The sequence below is a fragment of the Castor canadensis genome, chromosome X (assembly GCF_047511655.1).
Source record: "Castor canadensis chromosome X, mCasCan1.hap1v2, whole genome shotgun sequence".
NCBI lineage: Eukaryota > Metazoa > Chordata > Mammalia > Rodentia > Castoridae > Castor > Castor canadensis.
In genome coordinates, this window is record NC_133405.1 from 125,922,760 (window position 1) to 125,946,023 (window position 23,264).

The 23,264-nt window shown below is 42.8% G+C and overlaps 1 protein-coding gene across 2 annotated transcripts in view; it reads left to right on the forward strand.

Moving 5' to 3' along the window:
* Positions 1-23,264, forward strand: part of Map3k15 (mitogen-activated protein kinase kinase kinase 15) — a 136,587-nt gene that overhangs the window by 101,498 nt on the left and 11,825 nt on the right. For both annotated transcript variants that reach the window (XM_074063413.1, XM_074063412.1), the window contains exons 14-19: positions 2,137-2,224; positions 4,364-4,497; positions 7,019-7,146; positions 7,976-8,106; positions 8,301-8,406; positions 20,597-20,754. In XM_074063413.1, coding sequence (XP_073919514.1) covers positions 2,137-2,224; positions 4,364-4,497; positions 7,019-7,146; positions 7,976-8,106; positions 8,301-8,406; positions 20,597-20,754 — 745 coding nt within the window. The remainder of the gene's footprint in view (positions 1-2,136; positions 2,225-4,363; positions 4,498-7,018; positions 7,147-7,975; positions 8,107-8,300; positions 8,407-20,596; positions 20,755-23,264) is intronic.

A 23,264-nucleotide genomic window follows, 5' to 3' on the forward strand; every position in this document is an offset into this window, starting at 1 on the left:
CTGCCAGTAGTTTTCCAAAGGGGTCTCGTGAATTTTCACTTCTACCAGCAACGTATAAGAGGTCCAGTTGCTTGATGTGCTTGATATGTATTCTAGTGAGTACATATCATGTGTTTATTAAGAAGCCTATCAGGTTTCTTACAGTTCAAATACTGGAAGAAGAAAAAGTGGGATGGCTTAGTTAGAAAAAAAATTTTTAATATTTTGTGGAAATCATCCTGAACTGTACATAATTCTTCCCTGCCATCTTAAGAGAGAATTCTGAGTAAAAATTGTCTACTATGTCAAAATCACTTGTATGCAAATAAGCAACTACACATGACTAAGAAGGGACTCATGTGAGTTAGCATTTGTGAAAAGGATTTATGGGTAATCGTTGATGTTAGGTTTAATCATTGTTAACAGAGTGATGCGGGCATCTTACGCATTTCCTCCTCAGGGAATGGTCCCACTATCCTTAGCACTGATTAGATCATCACTGGAACACTGGTCTCAGAGTTATACTTGAAGAGTTATACAGGGACATGTTTGAAGAATGATGTGTTAGTGGAGCAACTCACAAATGAGCCCTGAGGGAAACGAGGGAGCAAGAAGGAAAGACATAGGGGCATGATAAAAATATGTTCATTTCTTTTTTTTTTATTCATTTTTTATTATTCATATGTGCATACAATGCTTGGGTCATTTCTCCCCCCTGCCCCCACCCCCTCCCTTACCACCCACTCCACCCCCTCCCTCTCCCCCCCACCCCCTCTATACCCAGCAGAAACTATTTTGCCCTTATCTCTAATTTTGTTGAAGAGAGAGTATAAGCAATAATAGGAAGGAACAAGGGTTTTTGCTAGTTGAGATAAGGATAGCTATACAGGGAGTTGACTCACATTAATTTCCTGTGCATGTGTGTTACCTTCTAGGTTAATTCTTCTTGATCTAACCTTTTCTCTAGTTTTTGGTCCCCTTCTCCTATTGGCCTCAGTTGCTTTTAAGATATTTGCTTTAGTTTCTCTGCGTTGAGGGCAACAAATGCTAGCTAATTTTTTAGGTGTCTTACCTATCCTCGTATCTCCCTTGTGTATTCTCACTTTTATCTTGTGATCAAAGTTCAATCCCCTTGTTGTGTTTGCCCTTGATCTAATGTCCGCATATAAGGGAGAACATGTGATTTTTGGTCTTTTGGACCAGGCTTACCTCACTCAGAATGATGTTCTCCAATTCCATCCATTTACCAGCAAGTGATAACATTTCGTTCTTCTTCATGGCTGCATAAAATTCCGTTGTGTATAGATAAGTATGTTCAGTTCTACTGGGTCCTATTATTTACTGAAAGAACAAATAAAAAAGAAAGAAATGGGAAAAATACAGAAAATTGTATATATGTGTAGGGTACCATGTGGTATTTCACTACATATATGCATTATGTAGTGTTCAAATTAGAGTAAATGTATCTGTCTCCTAAGTGGTTATCATTTCTTTATGGTGGAAACATTCAAAATCCATTTTTCTAACATTTCAAAGAAATGTACAGTACATTATCAATATTTATAGTCATCCTCCTGAATGTAGAACACAAGAACTTCTTTATCCTATCTTAACTATAGCTTAGTATCATCAACTTTTCCCATCCCTCCCTCCCCATACTCACTGACTCCAGCTTTTGCTAACCTCCACTCTACTCTCAACTAAAATCAGTCTGTCAAAGAGACATCTTCACGCCTATGTTTATTGTAGCAATATTCACAATAGCCAAGAAATAAAAGCAATTAAAGTGTCCATCCACTGATGAATGCATAAAGAAATTGTGCTACATATACACAGAAGGGAAAACATTTCTCATAAGAGTTCTCCAAGGCATTAGCTGCCTTTGTGAGTAACTCTGTTGGTAGAGTGATCAGGCATCAATTGACCAGCCAGTTGGTGGAAATATTGTCTAGAGAGGATTCTTCAAGTATCCTATGGATATTAGACTAGATTAGATAACCAGTAAAGTACCATAGCAAATCAGGAGTGGGTTGATTGCTCTGTGACTTGTAAGTTTGGTTTATGTATAAGTACAGGTTAATGTAATAAGGCTAAGTTAAAAGTAAAGAGCAGGAGTGATCCTGATGGGCAGTATCTTTGCAACGTTTGCTCTTCTAGGTTTTGCTCTTTGGTCAAAGAGATGCTAACCAACGGAGTGGGCAATACTGTAGAGCTAGAGGGAGAGGTCGATGGAGACACCCTAGAGGTAAGTCACAAAGGCGTAGAACTTGGAAAAAGTTCTTTACTATGCTTTTTCTTTTCTTCTCGGTACTGGGGTTTGAACTGAGGGCCTCGCACTTGCTAGGCAGGTGCTCTACCACTTGAGCCACTCCACCAGCCCTTTACTGTGCTTTTAATGCTTAAAGAAAATGTCTCAATTTTCATGTGAAAATTCTCTATTGAGTGTATTTAAAAGTACTTTTGAACCAGCCAACTATCACTGTCCTTGGTACTCAGAGATTAAGTTTAATGTGTCTCTGTAGACAACTGTTACGACCTTGGAATTCTCTTAGCATGTTTAAGAAAAATTTTGGCCACAGACTAGACTCAAACTTCCTTTTGGGCACAACCTATGAATAGTTTTTTTTCTAAGCTAATCAGTACTATTTATGAGACTCCTAGAGAAATAGCTGGCCAGCTGGAAACATGACTTCAGTTAGATCTGCTTATATATCATATACTAAGTATAACAAAATTTTAAAAATTTAAATCATTTTCAAGAAAGCCAGATCATCATAAACTCTATTGGACTGCACAGTTGTAGTCCTCAGTTACTACAGAACTTCACATATGTTTAACTTTTTCACAGTTATTCAGATTTGCCACTCATTGAGGTTCTCTCAGTGATTATAAGTTAATAAGATTTTATTATACTTTCAAGTTAGACTGAAATGAATCCCTTGAGGTTTCTTTTAGGAACTATAAAAGGGCCAGGCAGAAGGACTCAAGCCTTTAATCTTAGCTAATTGGGAGGCTGAGATTGGGAGGACTGTGGTACAGGGCCAGCCTGGGCAAAAAAGTTTGTGCGATCCCATCTCAACCAAAAGCTAGGTGCAGTGGCACACGCCTGTTATCTCAGCTACAGCAGGAAGCTTAAAATAGGAGGATCACCATCCAGGATTGCTGACCTAGGCAAAAAGTGAGACCTTATCTCAAAATAACCAGAACAAAAAGGGCTGGAGGCATGGGTTAAGAGGGAGAGCACCTGCCTAGCAAGCACAAAGCCCTGAGTTAAACCCCAGTACTGCAAAAAAGGGGGAGGATATCACAGCAATTAACTTTAATAATTGAGTCAGGTACTAGAATTAGTAGCTTAGAATCAAAGTTTATTGTAGAAATGAACTTGAGTGATGCACTCTGAAGGCAAAAGACATGGGCAGAGAAGGGTGTGAGATAAAAGTTGTGGAGCAGGCTGGTTTCTAGTTAAATCAGTGATGTCTGCTTTAGTAATTTTAATTGTCTTCATCTTAATTGTCATGAACATCCCTAGAAGTAGATGGGAAAGGAAACACGCACACTGTTCTGTGTATAAAGTGCACTTCTGTAAGTAGACACAGTGGCACATGCAACACATCAGAAATATACATTACTTTCTCACTGCTTTAAATAAGTGTTGCTCAGCCTACACGAACCTTTGTTTTCATCATTGAGAGGAATCAACTCTAATGCAGCTGTGTGGGCTTGCCATTTTTCTTCTTCTTTTGCTTTTTCTTTTGTTTCTTGAGACAGGGTCTTTCTATGTAGCTCAGGTTGGCCTTGAACTCATGAAGTTCCTGCCTCAGCCTTCTTAGTACTCAGATTACAGGCGTGTGGAACCACTCAACTATGACAGTTTTTAATGATCAGATTGGGGGAACAAAATAGCAATACAAGTTACAAATTGAATCATTGCAGTATATGCTAGAATGTGTGACTGGAAGCAGGAAAGCCCAGCATGTCTATGCTATATTAAGACACTTTTAACTCTTACTGACCTTCAATTCTTTCCTGGTCTATTAAAAGAGATTTGTTTCCTGACAAGTTGATAAGGGATCATGCAGGAAGACACCATTTTGGTGCACTTAAATGCTTAGAAGCAGTTTTAAATTGGCAGCATTCTATTGATGAAAAATCTCCAAAAGATGAGACATACTTTTATTTTCTTGGATTCTATTTTATAAGGTCATGCTATAAATCTATGAACAACTGAGAATCATTGTTAAAGTACATAATTTATGAACTGTGACTTTCCTGGCACTTAAATAATGATTATAATTTTTTAAAATTACTACACAACTAGTGGGCTTTTGGGAAGCTTTTCCACTGTCAGTTGTGCATTTTTTGTCCTATTGTTTTCCTTCTTCAGTATGAGTATGACCATGATGCAAACGGGGAGAGGGTTGTCTTGGGGAAAGGCACCTATGGGATTGTGTATGCTGGCCGAGATCTGAGCAATCAAGTACGAATAGCCATCAAAGAAATCCCAGAGAGAGATATTAGGTAAGTTGGGACAGGCTTCTACATTCTGCTTTTGCCATCCTAACACCCCCCGATCCTGGGCCCACCACTTAGGATGCAGAGATTTAAGGATTGAATCTGTGTTGATACAATGATGTGGCCGCTTCTGTTGTCCCAAAATATGATAATTCTCTTATAAGAAAAGTGATCTGCTTTTGTTCTCTGCGTATTATAAATAGATTGAGAAAACAGAACTTAGTAGGGGTCTATGAATTACAGAGGGCCATATTTCAAAACAAACAAACAAACAAACTGTATTTCCACCCATGACTGTGTTGGAAGTTTTAATGTACTTGTTTGAAAATGTTTTAAAATATGACTGAGTGCTTTTTTTTCTTTTTCTCTGTGCTGAGGATCGAACACAGGGCCTTGAGCATACTAGGCAAGGGCTCTACCACTGAGCAACACACCAGCCCTGACTGAGTGCTTTTAAATTCAGATTGTAACAATTGAATGGCTATGATTTGCTTGGATTGTCATTAAGGAAATTAAATGCAATTTTTAAAATCAGAGTTTTGCAATACAGACTTTTTTTTACTACTCTGCCCTTCAACCTCACCCATCATCAGCATTGCTAACCTATTTAACATTTTTAATCTTATTAAATATTGACTTCTTTGTGAACTTATATCCCATCTCAATCTAAACAAAAGCACAGCAGTATTTACTGTTGATTGATTCTGTAGAGAAGGTGCATATGCGGTCATGGCCACAGCATGTCAGCCACAGCCGCACCGTTGCCTCCAGCACTGGGTGCTTATGGATATATGCACACATCCCTTCATCTAGGTGACCATTGATTGAGTAGAGAGGAGTTACAGGTGATTTCTCTCAGCTATATGACTATTCACTCATGAGTATGTGAACTGTAAGACGATGTAGTAATGAACTAGTCCAATTTGTTCATGTTACTAATATGTAAGCCAAAATTAAATGACTTTTCCCAAGGACATGCAGAAATAAGACTAGGATATTAGTGTCTTGAGTTTCTCATCCAATATTCTGTCTCTTATTCTTGTGATAGATAAGATATTGTAGTTGTATAGATTTGGAGAAATTCCTGGCTTGTACCACCTCCTTCAGTTAGTAGCACTAGCTGTTCCAACTTTTCATTGTCCATAATGGTTCCTGGGATTTTAGAACTAGAAGGGGCTTTTGAGACCATTTTGGCTAACTTCCTAAATTTGCCAGTGAATTTAGGATAATTGGGCACCTTTTTTCCTCCAAGAACTAAAAGGTGACTAGGATACTATCCAAATCCTAGGGTGCTACCAGTTTGGTGCCCGTGAGTGACAGTGGCAAGTACCATAATGGAAGGTTACATAGAGTGGTGGTTTTTTTGTTGTTGTTTTGTTTTGTTTTAACACAGAGGAGTACTGACTTTTCCTGGGTGAATGGTGGCAAGTTTGAGAAAATATATCATCTTTAGTCTGTTCTTTGAGGGATGAATTTGGCAAAAAAGGAAGTCTCTCTGAGGGAAGAACAGAGCTGTTTGAAACAAAGTGTATTCAGAGAACAACAAATCTCTGATATGGTTTGACTGTAGTATGTGGAGTAGTGGAGGACTCCTGAGGCAAAAAAAAATTTTTCTTAAAGGGATCGTCTGGCCTCATTTTGAAGGTCCTTGTGTGCCACATTAAGCAATATGGTCTTTATGTGGAATTTATGGAGGGAAGTGGCACAGGGAAGTGTGTGGTTTAAAACGAGGTCATCCCCTGAGATGGGGCATGAACTAACAAATTCAGAGACTGTGGCTGGGCAGTTCATTGGGTCTGGGGTTAATCTGTAGAGTAAGAATAGAAAGCAACCCAGGACAGAATCTTCCAGAACACTGTCCTCCATGGGAGACAGAAAAGAGGGAATGTTGAGAGAGGTGAAAAATGAAGAGTTCAAGCTCTAACAGTAACGATAGTAATAATAGCTGTCATTAATTGAGCACTTAGCACACACCCAGCATTCCACTGGTACCTGGGAAACTTGAAGAGCTTCGGCCCCCAGCATCCCTACACAGATTATCATTCTTTCATCTGGAGTGCTTGGGACCAGAAGTGCTCTGGATTTTGGATTTTTTCAGATTTTGGAATATTTGCAGATATGTAATGAGGCATATTGGGGATGGAACCCTATTCTAAACACAAATTTCATTTATGTTTTACATATGCCTTATAGACCTAACCTGAAGGTCATTTTTATATATATAATACTTTAGTGCACCTGCGTTTTGATTGTGACCCACTGCACAAGGTCAGGTGTGGAATTTCCTACTTATGGCATCATGTTAACATTCAAAAGTTTCGGATTTTGGATTTTTGGATTAGGGATGCTCAGCCTGTGTCCCCTATTTTACAGATGGGAAGCTGAGTAGGTTCACAGGAGCCAAGGAGAGAGATTTTCCAGAAGGAAGGGATGGCCAAACAGTAGGGCGGATACTGGTGAGGTGCCATGAGGGCCCAGAGCCCCTGGGATTTGGCAGGTGATACTGGGTTTGTTTTTTCCACAATAGGTACTCTCAGCCTCTGCATGAGGAGATAGCGCTGCACAAGTACCTCAAGCACCGCAATATTGTCCAGTACCTGGGCTCTGTTTCGGAGGACGGCTACATTAAGATATTTATGGAGCAGGTGCCTGGAGGTGAGTAATTGCTGTCTTCTGGTTTCGCATTCTGAAAATCACTCTTGAAAGTGCAGTACGGGCATCATTGCCTTGCCATTTAAAATGACAGACCTTTTAGAGGTTCTCAAAAGAGTTGGATGCGAACCTTCCAAATGTCACAGATACCGTGTGTTTCTGGTTTGTTTATACAACCCACAAATACTCATTGACTACTAAGTGCCAGCATTAGAGACAAAAAGAAAGCCTTGATGTCTTTGCAGTGTAGGAGTTAAAGGTGTTTTGGAAAAGGGTGAAGAAGAGGAGACACGGGTTTTAAAAGTAACATTGCAAAATAACATATAATGAAATCAAATACCAGTGCTTTATCCACAAAATGCCCACCCATAGGCAATACAGAATATAAAAGGCAAGCCTTTCTTGGATCTAAAGCCCACTGTCTGGTTTGAATGGATCTAGTGTCTACAAGCTGTGTGACCTCAGGAAAATTATTTTACTTCTATGTACCCTCAGTTTTCTGGTTAAGTAAATGAACTGCAAAATTGGAGTAAAAATAATTACTATGATAATTGGAATAATAATTATTAGAATAATAACTATCTTAGTGGGTCATTGGGAGGGTTAAATGAGGTAACACATATACAGATCTTAAAACAGTGTCTGGCAGGGAGCAACAGCCCAGGAAGTAAGTGTTCATTGAAATAACAAAATTTGTAAAATTTGAAGTAATTATTATTATCTGAATACAAATGTTGGGTTGAAAATATCACTTCACCTTACTTCCCTGAACTCCTATAATCGAATGTCTGTCATTCTGGTGAGGTTATTTTGTGTGTGTGTCCATTTCTAGGAAGCCTGTCTGCTCTCTTGCGATCCAAATGGGGGCCCATGAAGGAGCCCACTATTAAGTTTTACACCAAACAGATCCTGGAAGGCCTGAAGTATCTCCATGAAAATCAGATAGTGCACAGAGACATAAAGGTATTGGGGTCTCTTAAGTCACTGAGGTGGCATTTTTCTCATATTGGTCATAAAAGCTGAATGACCTTTTCACAGAGGGTGGTGATTTAGCAAGATGGCTTCCCAAGTGCCAAGTTCACTCTTCCTTGAGACGGTTCTCAAGATCTCAAACTTAAATCCACCATTAAATACTCAGTGCTGTTCTTTTTCTGAAGGGTGATAATGTTCTGGTAAATACCTACAGTGGAGTGGTGAAAATCTCTGATTTTGGAACCTCAAAACGCCTCGCAGGAGTGAACCCATGCACGGAGACCTTTACAGGTAAGCAGAGCAGAGCTGATCATGTGGCAGTCACGTTGGAGTTAAGCTTTCCACACAAGCTGCAGTCATTCAAGAGTTACTTACCGGGTACCTTATCAGCACACAGTAGCAGTGGATACTTGATGTGGAAGATGTACTGTCCCTGGCCTCAAATTGTTTTAACTTTGTCATAGTGATGTACTTAGCCAGCTTCTTGCATACCAAGATTGCCCTGCTTTCTTGTTGGCCTCTCAGGAGTTGCATGGGCAGAAGGCTCTGATGTGGTCTCCTAAGGGGTCTCACCCAGTCAGCAAAAGGGCCTATCCTTACAGTTGGTAGCACATTAGTGAAAATCATGGGTATTTCGGAGGAACTTATTAGGGCATTTTATCGGTCAACCAGAGAAATAGCCTGTTACCTTGGTGAATTCTGGCACCTTGTATTTTGATATGATTATGTTTTCGAGGGAGGGTGATTCTTCTGTGGAAATGGGACATCTTAGGTGGTTTATGACAAACAGCATTTTCTTGTCCACATGTCCATGACAGAACAGTTTAAATGCTGAGAGGGACTGAATTTGAAGGGTGATAAAAAAAAATCACCAGGCAGCTTTCCATTTCCCAGACTAATAGGTAGAAGGCTGCTCAAAGCTGCCTGTGCTTCTCGAAAATTCCTACTCTGGTAAAAGTTCTGACCCCAGGAAGGAAGAAGTTATTTTTAATAAGTAAAAGTTATGGTCCCTTAAGGAGTAAACTAAAGATCACAAAGCTCTTGCTTGGTAGATTTATTAAATCGCTGTCATAGTCCTATAGCTCTGAAATAAGCTGTAGAAGGCTGCTCTTTATCCCTGAAGTGGCCAAAGCTGTAGAATGGACAGCTTGGGCCTTATTTTTGGTGAATACTGTCTCAGTTTTGTAGAACCTTTCTTCAACAAGAGAGTTGTGTGTGTCAGCTGCTGGACGCCCACAGTGGATACACACTCCCCATTGAAAGGGAATTTTAATGCACCAAAAATGACTTTTTAGTTGTGAGGCAAGAGGAGGTAAGTATGTCTCAAAAATGGGAAAATTCTACACCAGGGATCCATCAGAATCTCCCACAGAAAGAGTGTGTTAAATCTTCATGTATCATTTTTGGTATAATATGCAAATACGTATATGTATAGATGAGTATGTATATAGGACTAGCCCTTTTTTTCTCTTGGCATTTTACATCCCTAATCGAAAATGACTTATACCCTTCTCTTTGGAAGCCACCAATTAGTTTGGCAATACATAGCAAGAAAGGCTTTGAAATAACAAGGAATTATTTCAAAAGCATAAAGCCCCCAACAGTTTATTTCATAATTAGCATCCCCAAGGAGAAAAAAAATCACTAAGAAAACACATGTATAATTCATTATTGCATATCACATTTCCCAAGTAATTAGTTTGAGAAGGCATAATTTTGCATTGCAAAATAATGCAGGGGTGTTTGGGGGATAATAAAGAAGGGGTCTCATTTTGGTTAGGAAATACCCTTGCATGTAATTACTCTTTGCAAAACAGAGCAGTTCTGTATAGAAGTCTTAGCTGGTTGGTGCAGAACTCTGGGTCAGGTGGATATGGTGGAGCTTTTCCCCATAAGATGCTCTGAAGCCATCTGTGCCTTGGCAGAAGAACCAAAGCCTCAGGGCAACTGCTTGGCCTGGCTCCTTCCCCTCCCGAGTTCCTGTGAAGAGCTTTTACCATAGGTGTAATAAGCTGACTGGAACAAGGTGGGATTTTTTGTTTGTTGTTTGTTTGTGGGGTGCTGGGAATAACTTAGGAACTCATGCATACTAAGCAAGTGCTCTACCACTGAGCCATACCTCCAGCCCTTTTGTTCTTGTTGTGGTAGTTTAAACATCTTTATTGAAGTATAATATAAGTGTCATTAAAGCACTCATTTGAAATGCACAATTCAATGGTTTCTGGTAAATTACTGAATTACTTCCACCACCCATTTGTGGAACATTTCTATCACCCCCAAAAGATCCCTGTGTCCCCGTTGCAGTCAGTCCCTCTTCCCAACCCAGCCAATTTCGGGACTGACTTTCTATGTGGATAGATTTGTGTATTTGGGGTGTTTCACACACATGGAATATTGCAATATGTGTTTTTTTTCCATACAGCTTCCTTTACTTAGCATGATGTTTTCAAGACTGATCCGTGCTATGGCACATAGTAGCCCTCCACTCCTCTTCAGCTGAATAGCCTTTCATGGTGTAGTTCTGCTATGGTCATTCACATAAGAACCTTTGTGTGGACATATGTTTTCATTGCTCTTGCATTGATACCTAGGAATAGAACTCAGGACAGGAACTCTGTTCTGGTCTATGGCTGTAAACATCCTTGATTCAAGGATGGGCAGGTTCAAATCCTGACTCAACCGTTTGTTGGCTGTGTATCCTTGGACATGTGACTTACCTTATATGTGCCTCTGTTTTTTTCATAAGTAAAATGGAAATGCTCATAGTAGCTACCTCATAGGGTTTTTAAGGACTAAAAAGGCTAATATTGATAAAGTGTTTGACTGGTACATGCATCATGAAATTGAAGTATTTGCTAATTAAATAAATATAATAAATACTAATTTGTACTTAGAAGTCACAGGCTATTAGAGCTGAAAGGATCCTTTGAGAGAATTGTGTTTCCACATGTAACTAATGTGTTGAACCTGTGAGACTCAAAGGTTGTCATCAGAAATCATCTCCCACTGCCCCTTTATATCTGCCCAGGGCAGCAGGCCTTTCCCATGACTTTTCCAGCCACCCTGTATGACAAAGAGAGTTGTAATGACACTTGAAGGAGCAAACAGGCTGAACTGGGTAATGAAGCAGGTATGGGCTCATATACTATATATTCATCAGCATTCTGGTCCTTGTTTGTGGCGTTGACTCCTCATGCCTCTCCCTGCCAACTGCAGGGGCAGGCAGCAACCTCTGCAGGTGTCAGTTTCTCCTCCCTCACCTCTTTCTTATTCATCAGTTTCAGGAAGGTGAGGAAAGTGTTGTAAGCTAGTTTTGTGTGCTCTGGGCCTGGCTGCTATTTCCTGTTAATGTCTCTTGCAGAATCCCTGTGAATGTGACCCCCATGTCATGAGGGCCAGTTTTTTTGGCTGACTTCCTCCTACCCCTCCCCAGCCATATACCAATCAGATCATATACACCTCTCTTCCTCTTCTCATGGAAGGGTTCAGGCCCTGGAAGAGTGAGTGCCTTTCAGCAGTATTCCTTTGAAAAAGATCTGAAACCAGTATTTCTACACAGCTTGTCCCATACATGGTTGCATACTATTTCATTGGCCATTTTAACCTCTGGGGCAAGGTGACCCTTCTCTGGTCTTGCCCCAGGTGCTACATGACATTCCTCAAATCTCTCATTATCTCTCATTATCTCCCTAGTTGTCTCTCATTATCTGCCTTCCCCCTTCCAGCCTTCCTGCCACATTCCCCCCTTTGATGCTCAGACCCACTTCTGGGTCAAATCTTGATCTTGTATTTTCACAGCGTTATTACGTGAGCAGCTGTCTTCCTGGTACATATACTTATCATTTGACATATAAGTTTTCTCCCAAGCTAGGCCTCTGCAGGTGTTTCCAATACCCTGAGGTCGATAGATGGAGTTTTTAGTTATTATGGCGCACACATCAAAGTATTTAGATGTTGGCCTTTTGGGGTTGTAAACCTGTGTCTGGCTAATAAGCTCCCTAGTGCTGGTAAAGTTTCAGACCTCTAGCCATTGCTCTCAGGGGTGATAGATGGGGTTAAAACAGATATACTGACCACTGAGTAGGTGGTATGGTTATAGATACATTACCCAACAACTGTGCCTGCACAAGAATAATAAGTATGGAAAACCAGAGTTTTGGTAACAACACTTCCCGCTCAGGTAGTGCATATACATGAGTCACAGTCCAAGACCCAGGTAGAGAGGTGACCAAGATTAGCAAGAAGAAAACACAGAAGGGACTAATCCTCAAAAGTGAGATGGCCAACTCCTCAAGCTTCAATTTTGCGTAGACTAGTCAGCTTCTGGAGTGAGTAGAGCAGGGCTGATGTCTCATTGTTCATGGTCTCCTGTTGTCTTCTGGGAAGCAGAGTCCTGCCAGGGAAGGGTGAGGGCATTCCAGAGGGTGATCTTGCACGATGAGGCTGGGTCAGGAATGCACTCCCATTTGAGGGAAGCTGGCTTTACTCAGCTGTGATGGATCCAGGGAATAATCTCTGCTACCTTAACTGCAGTGGGGGTGGATACAATAATGACAAAAGGGCCCCTCCAATTGGGCTTTAGTGGTTGAATATTCCATTTCTTTACCGAAACAGCATCCCCTGGTTTATAAAGGTGTGTGGGAGTTGACAGGCTAACATGGAGTCTCTCTCTTACCCAGTCAATTGATTTTTGAGAGTGTCAACTTGAGGGCCTGCATCTGCTGTCTCAGGGTGAGGTCACCTATTTCCTTAAGGTCCCCTTGCAGGCCCTTGACTAAAGGGGGTGGGCACCCAAAAAGAATTTCAAAAGAGGAGAGACCCATCCACTTGGTGGTTCTAGATCTAATCCTGAGCAAGGCTTTGGGCTGCAACTGATCCCATTGTAGGTGGGTCTCCTAGCATAGTTTTCCCAGTTGCAATTTTAGAGTCCTGTTCATATGTTCTACTTTCCCTGAGCTCTGGGGGACAGTAGGCTGTGTGCAGTTTCCAAGTTATTCCTAAGCCCTTAACCACCAACTGTATTACCTCAGCCACAAAGACCGGCCCATTGTCCAATCCAATAGACACAGGTATTCTGAACCAAGGGATGATTTCTTTTAACAGGCATCTGGCCACTTCCCGGGCTTTCTCAGTCTGAATAGGGAAGGCTTCCACCAATCCTGAGAAGGTGCAGACAAACACCAGCAAATATTTACATCCTCTGGCCCATGGCATCTCAGCAAAGTCCACAATCAGGTTTTCAAAAGGAGTTCTTCCAACACTTGGCACTTGGGGTGGTGCTTTTGGCCCTTGTCAGGGATTGTTGTTGGCACACATACTGCACCTTTCACATACTGTCTTACTTAAGCTGGAGAGCTTGGAGACATAAAAATGCTGGGTCAAGGTGGTCTCGAGAGCTGTTCGCCTTGAGTGAGTTCCTTCATGGAACTGCTTGACGAATGTAGGAGCCAGTGACTCTGGGATTCCAATACAGCTGTTGGCAAATTTCCACTATCTGCCTGGCAGAAAATTTCCCTCCTCAGTCTTAAACCAAGCCTGTTCTTGTGGTGTGTACCATGGGTCCCATTCAGATAAAGGGCACAGGAACAAGGAAGCGGTCAATGAGGGCTCAGGTTTATCCTCCTGTGAGGGCTGCTTACTTGGCTTCCCTATTAGCTTTCAGTTTCCCCAAACAGCTGCTGTCTCCCGCTTCTGATGCCTTTGGCAGTGCATGACCACTACTTGCTTCTAGAAATTCCATAATTTCTTCTCCATACTTAACATTTTTTCCTCCCAAGTTAATGAGCCCCCTTTCTGTATATTGGGCTCCATGGATGTAAAGACATATTTAGAGTCTGTATAGATATTTACCCACACTCCTGCAGCAAGCTGGAGCACCTGCATGAGAGCAATGAGCTCAGCTTTTTGTGCAGAGGTCCCAACTGGCAGCAGACATGCTTCAGTGACAGTCTACTGCATATCTGCATATCTGGCAAAACATGTGCTGTCCTGGACAAAGCTGCTGTCATCTGTGAAATACTCAGCATCTGAATGACTGATAGGCTGATCAGTGAAGTGTGGCCGGCTGGAGAACACCTCATCCATAACCACTAAACATTTATTCTCCAAGGGGCTTGAATCAACCAGCAATAGGGTGGCCGGGTTTAGAGTCTTAACAACTTCTAGTCGGATATGTGGGTTTTCACATAACATGCTTTGATATCTGACCATTCAGGAGTTTGTCAGCCAATAATTTCCATAAGAGTCAAAACAGAGTGGGGAACTCAGATTGTGAGTTCTTGTCCCAAAGTAAGTTTGTCTGCTTCAGTTACCAAGATGGCAGTGGCCACTAGGGCACACAGGCAGGGTGGCCAGCCTCAGGAAACTGCATCAAGTTGCTTTGATAAATAGGCCACCAGGAGGTGCTAGGAACCTAACAGCTGGATCAAGACTCCTACAGCTGTCCCAGTCTCTTGTGTACATATAGGAAGAAGGGCTTCATCACATCTGGCAAGCCCAGAGCAGGGGTGTTTGGGAGTGCCCTCTTAAATCTTTTCAAAGACCTTTTCTTGCTCCTTTTCCTATATCATGGGTTTCCGTCCTCCCCCACTTTGTGGCTTCATAAAGGGGTTTTGCCAAGAGAGAGAAATTGGGAATCCAGATCCAGCAGAAACCTGCAGCCCCTAATCTTGTCAACAGGTCTTGGGGGTCAGAATGGAACAGATGGCCTGTTTCCTCTCAGGGCCCAGTCTACATTGTCCTTGTGACAGGTGAAACCCGAGGTATTTGACAGTATCCTGTGAAATCTGAGGATTCTTTCGGGAAACCTTATATCCTGCCTTCTACAAAGGGGAGAGAAGGAGGCGAGTTCCATCCATACAATCCTCCTGGGTTGGTCCAGCCAAGAGAAGGTCATCTGCATACTGGAGGAATGAGCAGCCATGCTATTTGGCTGAGAAAGCCTTTAGGTCAGATGCCAAGGCAGTTCCAAAGATAGTGGGATAGTTTTTGAAGACTTGAACTGAGTCCAAGTCAATTTTTCCTTCTCTCCAGTACTAGAACTTTCTCATTGGAAGGCAAAGATGGGTTGGCTCTGTGGGGCCAGGCGGATGCAAAAATATGCATCCTTAAGGTCCAAGAAGGTAAAGAACTTTGCCTCAGCTGGGATAAGGCCCAAAAGCATGTATGGGTTTGAGACCACAGGGTGTAAAGTAACAGTTGCTGAGTTGACTTCACAGAGGTCCTGAACTGACCTAAATTCTTCAGTCCCTGGTTTTTGGACAGGTAGTAAGGGAGTGTTCCAGGGAGACTGACAAGGCCAAAGGATCCCATACTTTAGGAGTCTATCAAGATGCTTTTTGATCCCAATTTGGGCTTTGTAAGGAATGTGGTATTGCCTCTGGCTAACAGGAATGGCTCCCAGCTTTTATTCTACCACCACTGGAGGTATGTTCTGAGCCAGTCCTGGGGGGTTGTCCTCAGCCCATACTCCTGGAATGTTAAAGAGAATCTCAGGAATCTCTTTCTTAGAGGCACAGAGTTGCCATTCTTCCTCCTATACAACTGTGAGAGTTAGAATCTTGGCTTCAGGCCCTCTCAGCTTTAAGGCTGTCATGCCATCAGTCAAAAGTTATCTGTGCCCTTAGTTTGCACAACAAGACTCTGCCCATCAAGGCCACAGGGCAATCAGGAAGGTAGAGGAACTCATGCTTTCCAAGATTGCATTTTCTGGATATGAGGAAGGGGCAGCGAGTTTCATCTCTCGTGGCCCCGACAATGGTTGCATGTGTCTGTGAGAGAGGGCCCACAGGTTGGGTTACAACTGGATGGGTCTTGCCAGTGTCCACCAGTAGGTCAATGGGATGCCCTCCCATCTTCATTTGGACCATAGGCTCCTGGGGGCCCAGTAGAATGGAGCCCGGTCCATCCTAGTCCTCCTCATAATCCTCAAAAGTGGCCAGCCCAAAGTCATGGGGACAACATATTGGGGCTGAGGATGTAACTCAGTGGTAGAGAGCTTGCCTATCATGTCCTGGAGCCTGGGTTCCATCCCCAGCTTTGCAAAAAAAAATCATTTCAATTTCACATAGTGTCTAAGGTTGGAAATTCAGGAGAAGCTGGCTGGGCAGGTCTGGCTTAGAGCCTCCTATGAGGTTGTTACTCAGGTGTCTCTGCTGGGAGTTATCAGACTCCCCTTCTACCTCCTAAGGCAGGCCTAAATTCGAACCCAGCTTCTTACCACTATGATGAGCAGGGCTCCCGAGTTGGTTCCTGAGCTTTTCCAGGTTCCTTTGTGTGATTGAAACTCACCTCCTCAGTTTGCCAGGAGAGAGGCTCCCTCCCCTTGGATCTGGTGGTGCCTGGCAGGGGCGGCCCTCCTGGTGGGCTAAGGACACTGAGCCGGCAACAAGGAGACGAAAACATCATCCTCCAAATCCCAGACTGAGTCCCCAGAAATGTAGGAAGGCTCAGATAGATAGGGCACCAAAGCTTTTGGGAAGCAAGTTTTCAGCAACTCAGCAAATTCACATCCAGAGGCTGAGCCCCCAAGAACAAAGGGGGCTTTCCTTATATACCATTTAGAGCAGGTTACAGAAATGGGGGGTACAGCTTGTCCCATACATGGTCACATACTATTTCATTGGCCATTTTAACCTCTGGGGCAGGTGACCCTTCTGTGATCTTACCTCTGGTGCTATGTGACATTCCTCAAATCTGTTTTTTGTTTTTCACTGTTTCACTCATTATCTCCCTCATGGTCTCTCATTGTCTCCCTTCCCTCTCCCTGCCTTCCTGCCATATCTTCAGCAGTACTTCTTGATCTATTACATAAATGAGTGATGTCATAGTGTGTAGTTCTGAGCTTGGAGGCAAGAGACCTGTGTTCTAGCTTCAGTAATCCTTCAGTTTGTCTAAACATCAGTTTCCTCATGCATAAAATGAGAATATCAGTAGATAGTGCCTCCTGTGCCCAACTTTACAGAGTTGTGAAAGTCAGATGGACAATACATGGAGATACTTTATAAGCCATCAAGTGCTGACCAAAGTCATAGGGACTAGCCTCCAGGATACTCCCTACCTCCTGATATTCTTACCTTTGTCTAAACCCCACCTGTTGAATGTGGATTGAATTCAGTGACTCATTTCTAGTGAATTTAATTCATGGAAGTGACAGTGTGTGGCCTAAGACCAGGTCCTAAAAGGCAGAGTGGCATCTCTCTTTCTCTCTCGGGTCACTTTCTCTGAGGGAAGCCATGTCTTGGCAGCCTTATGGAGGATTCCACTTGGCAAGAAATTGAAGCCTCCTACTAACCCCAACCATACAAGATGAACTTGAAAGCTGATCCAGCAGCCTCAGTCTAGCCTTCAGTTGATGCAGCCCCAGCTTACATCTTGACTGCAGCCTCATAGGAGGCTCTGAGCCAGACCTGTCCAGCCAGCTTCTCCTGGATTTCCAACCTTAGACACTATGTGAAATTGAAATGATTTTTTTTCGCAATACTGGGGATGGAACCCAGGCTCCAGGACATGCTAGGCAAGTCCTCTACCACTGAGTTACATCCTCAGCCCCAATATGTTGTTTGCTGCTAAATTTGGGAATACTTTATTATACAGCAATAAATAATATGGATATCATTGCTAGATACTCACTTTTAGAGCAATGTTCACTATGGCCCCATATAAAGAAAATCTTCAAATTTAGCATTAAGAAGACTAAATAAGCTGGGTGCTGGTGGCTCATGCCTATAATCCTAGCTACTCAGGATGCAGCGATCAGGAGGATCAAGGTTCAAAGCCAGCCTTGGCAAATAGTTTGTGAGACCCAATCTTGAAAATACCCAACGTAAAAAAATAAAACAACAGGGCTAGTAGAGTGTCTCAAGTGGTAGAGTGCCTGCCTAGCAAACTCTAGGCCTGAGTTCAAACTCTAGTATCACCAAAAAAAAAAAAAAAGACTAAATAAATAGGTCCCAATTATGAAATAGTTATACTAAGGTGACAGTTATTTGACCAGGGTCAAGTAGCCATTGCTGTTTGCCTTAGTACTATTTTCTACTACTAGATAATGTTGTAAATGTATTCTTTTGCTCTTTTGGGAACTTTTAGTAATTGTAATAGTGAGGATCCAGGCAGGAAAAAGCAGAAACTACTGCAGTCATTTTTACAGAAAGAATTTAATAGAAAGAACTTTTTATTTCTGAGTACTGAACCTGAAAAGACAGAGAGGAGGTGCTGAGGTTTCAGGAAGTAGCCTATACCCCTAGAGTTTGGGGGAGAGGTGCAGACGGGAGGGTAACATTAGAGGAGGGATTGTCACCAGGCTGGAGCAAGTACCTGTGAGGGGCAAGATAAAGCTGGTTCTGGGAGTGTAGAATGTCAAAAGGCTGGAGACTGGAGCCAACTGAGGGTCCAGAGTGTAGCTTGCTGACAGGAACGAGGAGCAAATAGGGAGGAGCAAGAACCCCTATGTCTTCCAGGGTGTCTCTAGCACCACCTAGTTGCAGAGCCTACTGGAACTGCAGGCAAAGCAGAAATGGGGTTTCTAGAGTCTCAGACCCAACATTCCAGACAGCTGGAAGATGTTAGATTAACAGCAGTGTCAAATCTTTCCTAAATTAATTAATTTGTTAGAAGGCACATTCCCTGCCAACACTTCTCCTGTTATTCACAGCAGCAACAACCTGTAGAGGATATTGTATCACCGGAAGTTCCCTTCCGGGGGCTTTGGGATTTCCTCACAGTGCATCAAGTGCAAGTACTACACACCTCCATCTTGCCCAACTTTGCAACTGACTGAACACTTCCTCAATAGGTTTAAGCTTGAAAACCAAAGCAATCATTTGTGTCCCTCTGATCTGTTGTGTTAAAACAGCCTGATTCACATTTAACTTTATATCAGTTAAAATGAAATAAAATTAAAATAATTTAAATTTCCTTTCCTTGGTCTCAGTAGCCACATTTCAACAGCTCTGTAGTCATATGTGGTTAATGGCTACTACTATATTGAACTCTACAGAATACATTTCCATCTTTACAGAACATTCTATTTGTCACAGCTGTCCCAGAGTCTTTCAAATGTTCATAGGAAAGAAAAATGCTAATAAGACATTCGTTCCTCAAGAGAAAGATGTAGTGGTAGCTTCTCTCAACTTCTTTTTAAACTGATGAGTCCTTTGTTTTTATTGATTAAAACTCAGGAAACCTGCTTTGGTTGTGTGATCCTGAGAAGTGCCCTTTCATTTTTCTGGACATCAGTGTTGTATTCATGATGAAGGTCTTTTGTGAGTTTACTGTTTTATTCGAAACCTCTTTGCCATTTCTCTTTTCCTCCTTTCAAGGAAGGCCAAAGGTTTTATTCCCAGAAACCTTGATTGACCCCCCTGACACCGTGTCTTTCCCTTTTAATAATCCCTTTGGCTTTCTGCTGCCTTATCTCTCACCTCCTTCCCTGTGGCAGCCTCTACTGGCCCGTGACCGACAGGACAAAGTCCAAAGCCAGAGCCTTCAGAACACACAGCTCACCCTTTGGACTGTGTCCTTGCCACTCTCCTTAATTCTTTCTGTACCTGGCCCAGGTCAACAAACATCACTTGTTCCATGGACCCCATACTTCACAGTCATGTGCTTTGTTCAAGCTCTTCCCTGCACCTGGATGTCCTCCTATCCCTTTATCTGTCTTTGACCATCACAGCAGAAACCTACTTCACTGACAGCACCATCTGCTGCCCCTTTAGATCATGTTGGTGGCCAGGTCATGCTTTCTGTAGGCTCCTCCCTGCCAATGACTGAGCCTGGCAAGGGTACTAGAACCAGTGTGGCACTCTTCCAGTAGGTACATTTTAGCCAGGAACTCTCAGAACAGTGCCATCAGAGACACTTTCTACCCCATTCTTCACCACCTCCCTTCCCAGAGTTAGACCTACATTGCAGTCTGACACTCTCCCTGCCCCCCTCACCTTTGTCTTTCATAGACCTCCCCAATAAATCTCTTGTATGTCTAATTTTGTCTTGGCATTTACCTCTCAGAGACCAAAGGTGACACAGCCATAGATTTTCCTGATTTAGAACAGGCAGAATTGATCACTTTTCCATCTATATTCTGTAGCCTTCTGTGTGTGCCTCTGTTTTAGCACTGACCACATTTTATCATCACTGCTGCCACCATTGTGTCTGTCTCCTCCACTCTGCAGCTCCTCATGACCAGGCTGTTTCTCACATTCCAGTTTCCTTGTATTCGGCACGTACTAAAATGCACTTACAGAATTGGGCCTTTTTATCCTTTGAAGGGCTATGCGACCCTCTCTCAATGTGATCAGTATTAAAGGAAAGAGTGTTGCATGTCTCTGGTCAAAAAATGATGCATCCATATTATTTATGTATGGGGCAAGGCTCCATATACCATTAATGAGGCAGTTAAGTCCACATACTTGTATACTTAATGTTCTGCTTAGTTTGTAAGCAATATGGCACCCCAATCTTTGTTCATTTGTTTTCTATATAGGCACTCTGCAGTACATGGCACCTGAGATTATAGATCAAGGACCTCGAGGGTATGGTGCCCCAGCTGATATCTGGTCCCTGGGCTGTACCATCATTGAGATGGCCACCAGTAGGCCTCCATTCCATGAACTCGGCGAGCCACAAGCAGCAATGTTCAAAGTAAGATGTATTTGGTTGTTTAGGTAGTTTAGATGTTGGGTAGGACAGAAAGAACTCAGAAGTATGAGTGCAACATGTTCAGTTGGCTCTGATAACTCTGTGCTCTTGGGGCTTTGGCTGTTCTCAGCGTGAAGACAAAGGTGCCCTGCAGAAGGTTCTCACATAAGCAGCCAGGGTAGCTTGAAAGCCAAGAACTCAAGTCAACAAAAGTCTTCCAACCCCTGAAATCCTAACAGACCCCTAACGCAAAGACTGGAAGACAGCAATGACCTTCCTTATCACATCAGTGGTCCATATCCATGATGGACCAAATTGGGGCCATTGAAGATTGTACCTACAGCTTTCATCACAGGCCCTGGAATAAATAGCAACTGGTGCAGAGAAAAGAATGGGGTCCACCTGAGAGCCATGGCTGGCTGCTTTCTGATCTGTTGACTTCCTGTGAAATTCGGGAAACCCAGCTAAATGAAGCTATGACTTTCTTAATTCATTCATAGGGCATAAGCGATTCCCCTGTCCTCTTTCTGTCTCCTATTTTTGGTTAGCTAATTAGCTGTACAAATAAATTCTCTGAAAATATATTAACTTTCTTGGGTGGCATATGAAGTCAGTTTTTATTGCCAACAAAAAAGTTAATATTAAATAATGCCCCCCATGTTGTTTCTGGGGTCCTGGAATCCTTCACAAAAATTTCAAGAAACTTCTGAGTGGTGTCTGAAACAAAGGGAATTGTTCTTACCTAAGGTGGACTATTATGGGTTTGTGTCACCCAAAATATGTGGAAGCCCTACCCCTTATATTTGGAAATAAGGTCTTTACAGAGAAAATATAGTTAAAATGGGGTCAGTGGAGTGGCTGTGATATAGTATGAAAACTGTCCTTATAAAAAGGGGATATATCTGGACATAGAGATCCCAGCTACATGCTGGGTGCCAGTAGTGCATGCTTATAACCCTAACTACTTGGGAGGTTGAGATCAGGACAATCACAGGTCGAGGCCAGCTCAGGCAAATAGTTCACAAGACCCCATCTCCAAAATAACCACAGCAAAAAAGGAGTGGAGGTGTGGCTCAAGCAGTAGAGTGCCTGCTTTTGCAAGCACAAACCCCTGAGTTCAAACCCCAGTCCCACTATATATATATATGTATCTCCTAACTACTTGAGAGGCTGAAAGCAGGAGGATCACAAGTTCAAGGCCAGCCTGGGCAATTTAGTGAGACCCTGTCTGAAATAAAGTCACTTAAACAAAACACAGAGGTAGACATGCACAGAGAAGACTATGTGAAAATACCCAAGGAGAATGCCACATGAAGGCAAGGGGTTGGGGTGAGAGCCAGGGAACAGCAGAGATGGCTCAGAAACCAGCAGAAACATAGAGGCAAGGGAGGATTCCTCACACACATCAGAGGAAGTCTGGCCCTCTCAACACTTTGACCTCAGACTTCCAGCCTCCAGAACCATGAGACAATACATTTCTGTTGTTTAAGCCCCCCATTCTGTGGTATTTTGTTACATCAGCCATAGCTGACTGACACAGGAGCAACGACACAACACCCTTAAAAGTGATGTACTTGCAGGGTGCCACTTCTGCTCTTTTCTTTCTAAGAGCCAGAGAGGAAACCACTGCTTTCCACTTTAGATTCGTGTCCTGGATTTTTGTCTCTGTGCACCCTAGAGCTGTTGGGCACTGCTGATGTCTTTCCCCACCACTGAGGCATCAGGTACCACCTGTAATGTGCCCTGCATTTCAAATGCTGGTGATTGGATTCTGTCCAGCATTAGTGTTCCGTCCTGGTCATGATCAGTGCTTGGGAATGAGACGTGTCCACTTTATCTAGGGTCTTTGGAGGGGTAAAGTTGAGAGGCCTTGCAGCCCCAGATCTCACACAGTGGGGTATGCAAGGCCAAGCCAGGCCCTGGGATTGCTGAGCAGCTGGTGATGAATGTGGATCTGGAAGATAAAATGCTTTCCAACCTCTGGATTGTGGGATGGTCTTGGAAAAGATACAGAGAAGGACATGATCTTTAAGATAACAGTACCTAAAAAGACTAGTGAGCCACTCCCCCCACCTTGTTGGGAACAATTATGCAGGAAGGGGTTACATTTGTCTAGAAACATTCCCATGCCTTGGTAAAACATGACATCTGGGAACTGACTCTTGCTCCCCTATGGGTCACAGGGATGGAGAGCCTTTAGCAGGACAGGGTTTAACTGGCCAGAAGCAGGAGCCAAAGTAGCCGTTCTAGCAAGTTCTAACAGGAAAGTGCAGCACCTTCTTTCAGCTGCTGTGTTCTGTGGGGAGGAAGCCAGAGGTCGCTGTGGGTGATGACACTCTTGTCCGTGAGATAGCAGCCTCTAGTTGTGACCACTTGTGATTTAGAGCTAGAGGCTGGTGGTCTGGCCTGTGGATGCATAGAAATTGAGAGGAATATGTGGGGTCTTTTGGGGACTTTGTGTCAGGGACCAAGCAGCAGATGTCTTTCTGTATCCAGCTTAAGACTCTCCTGCC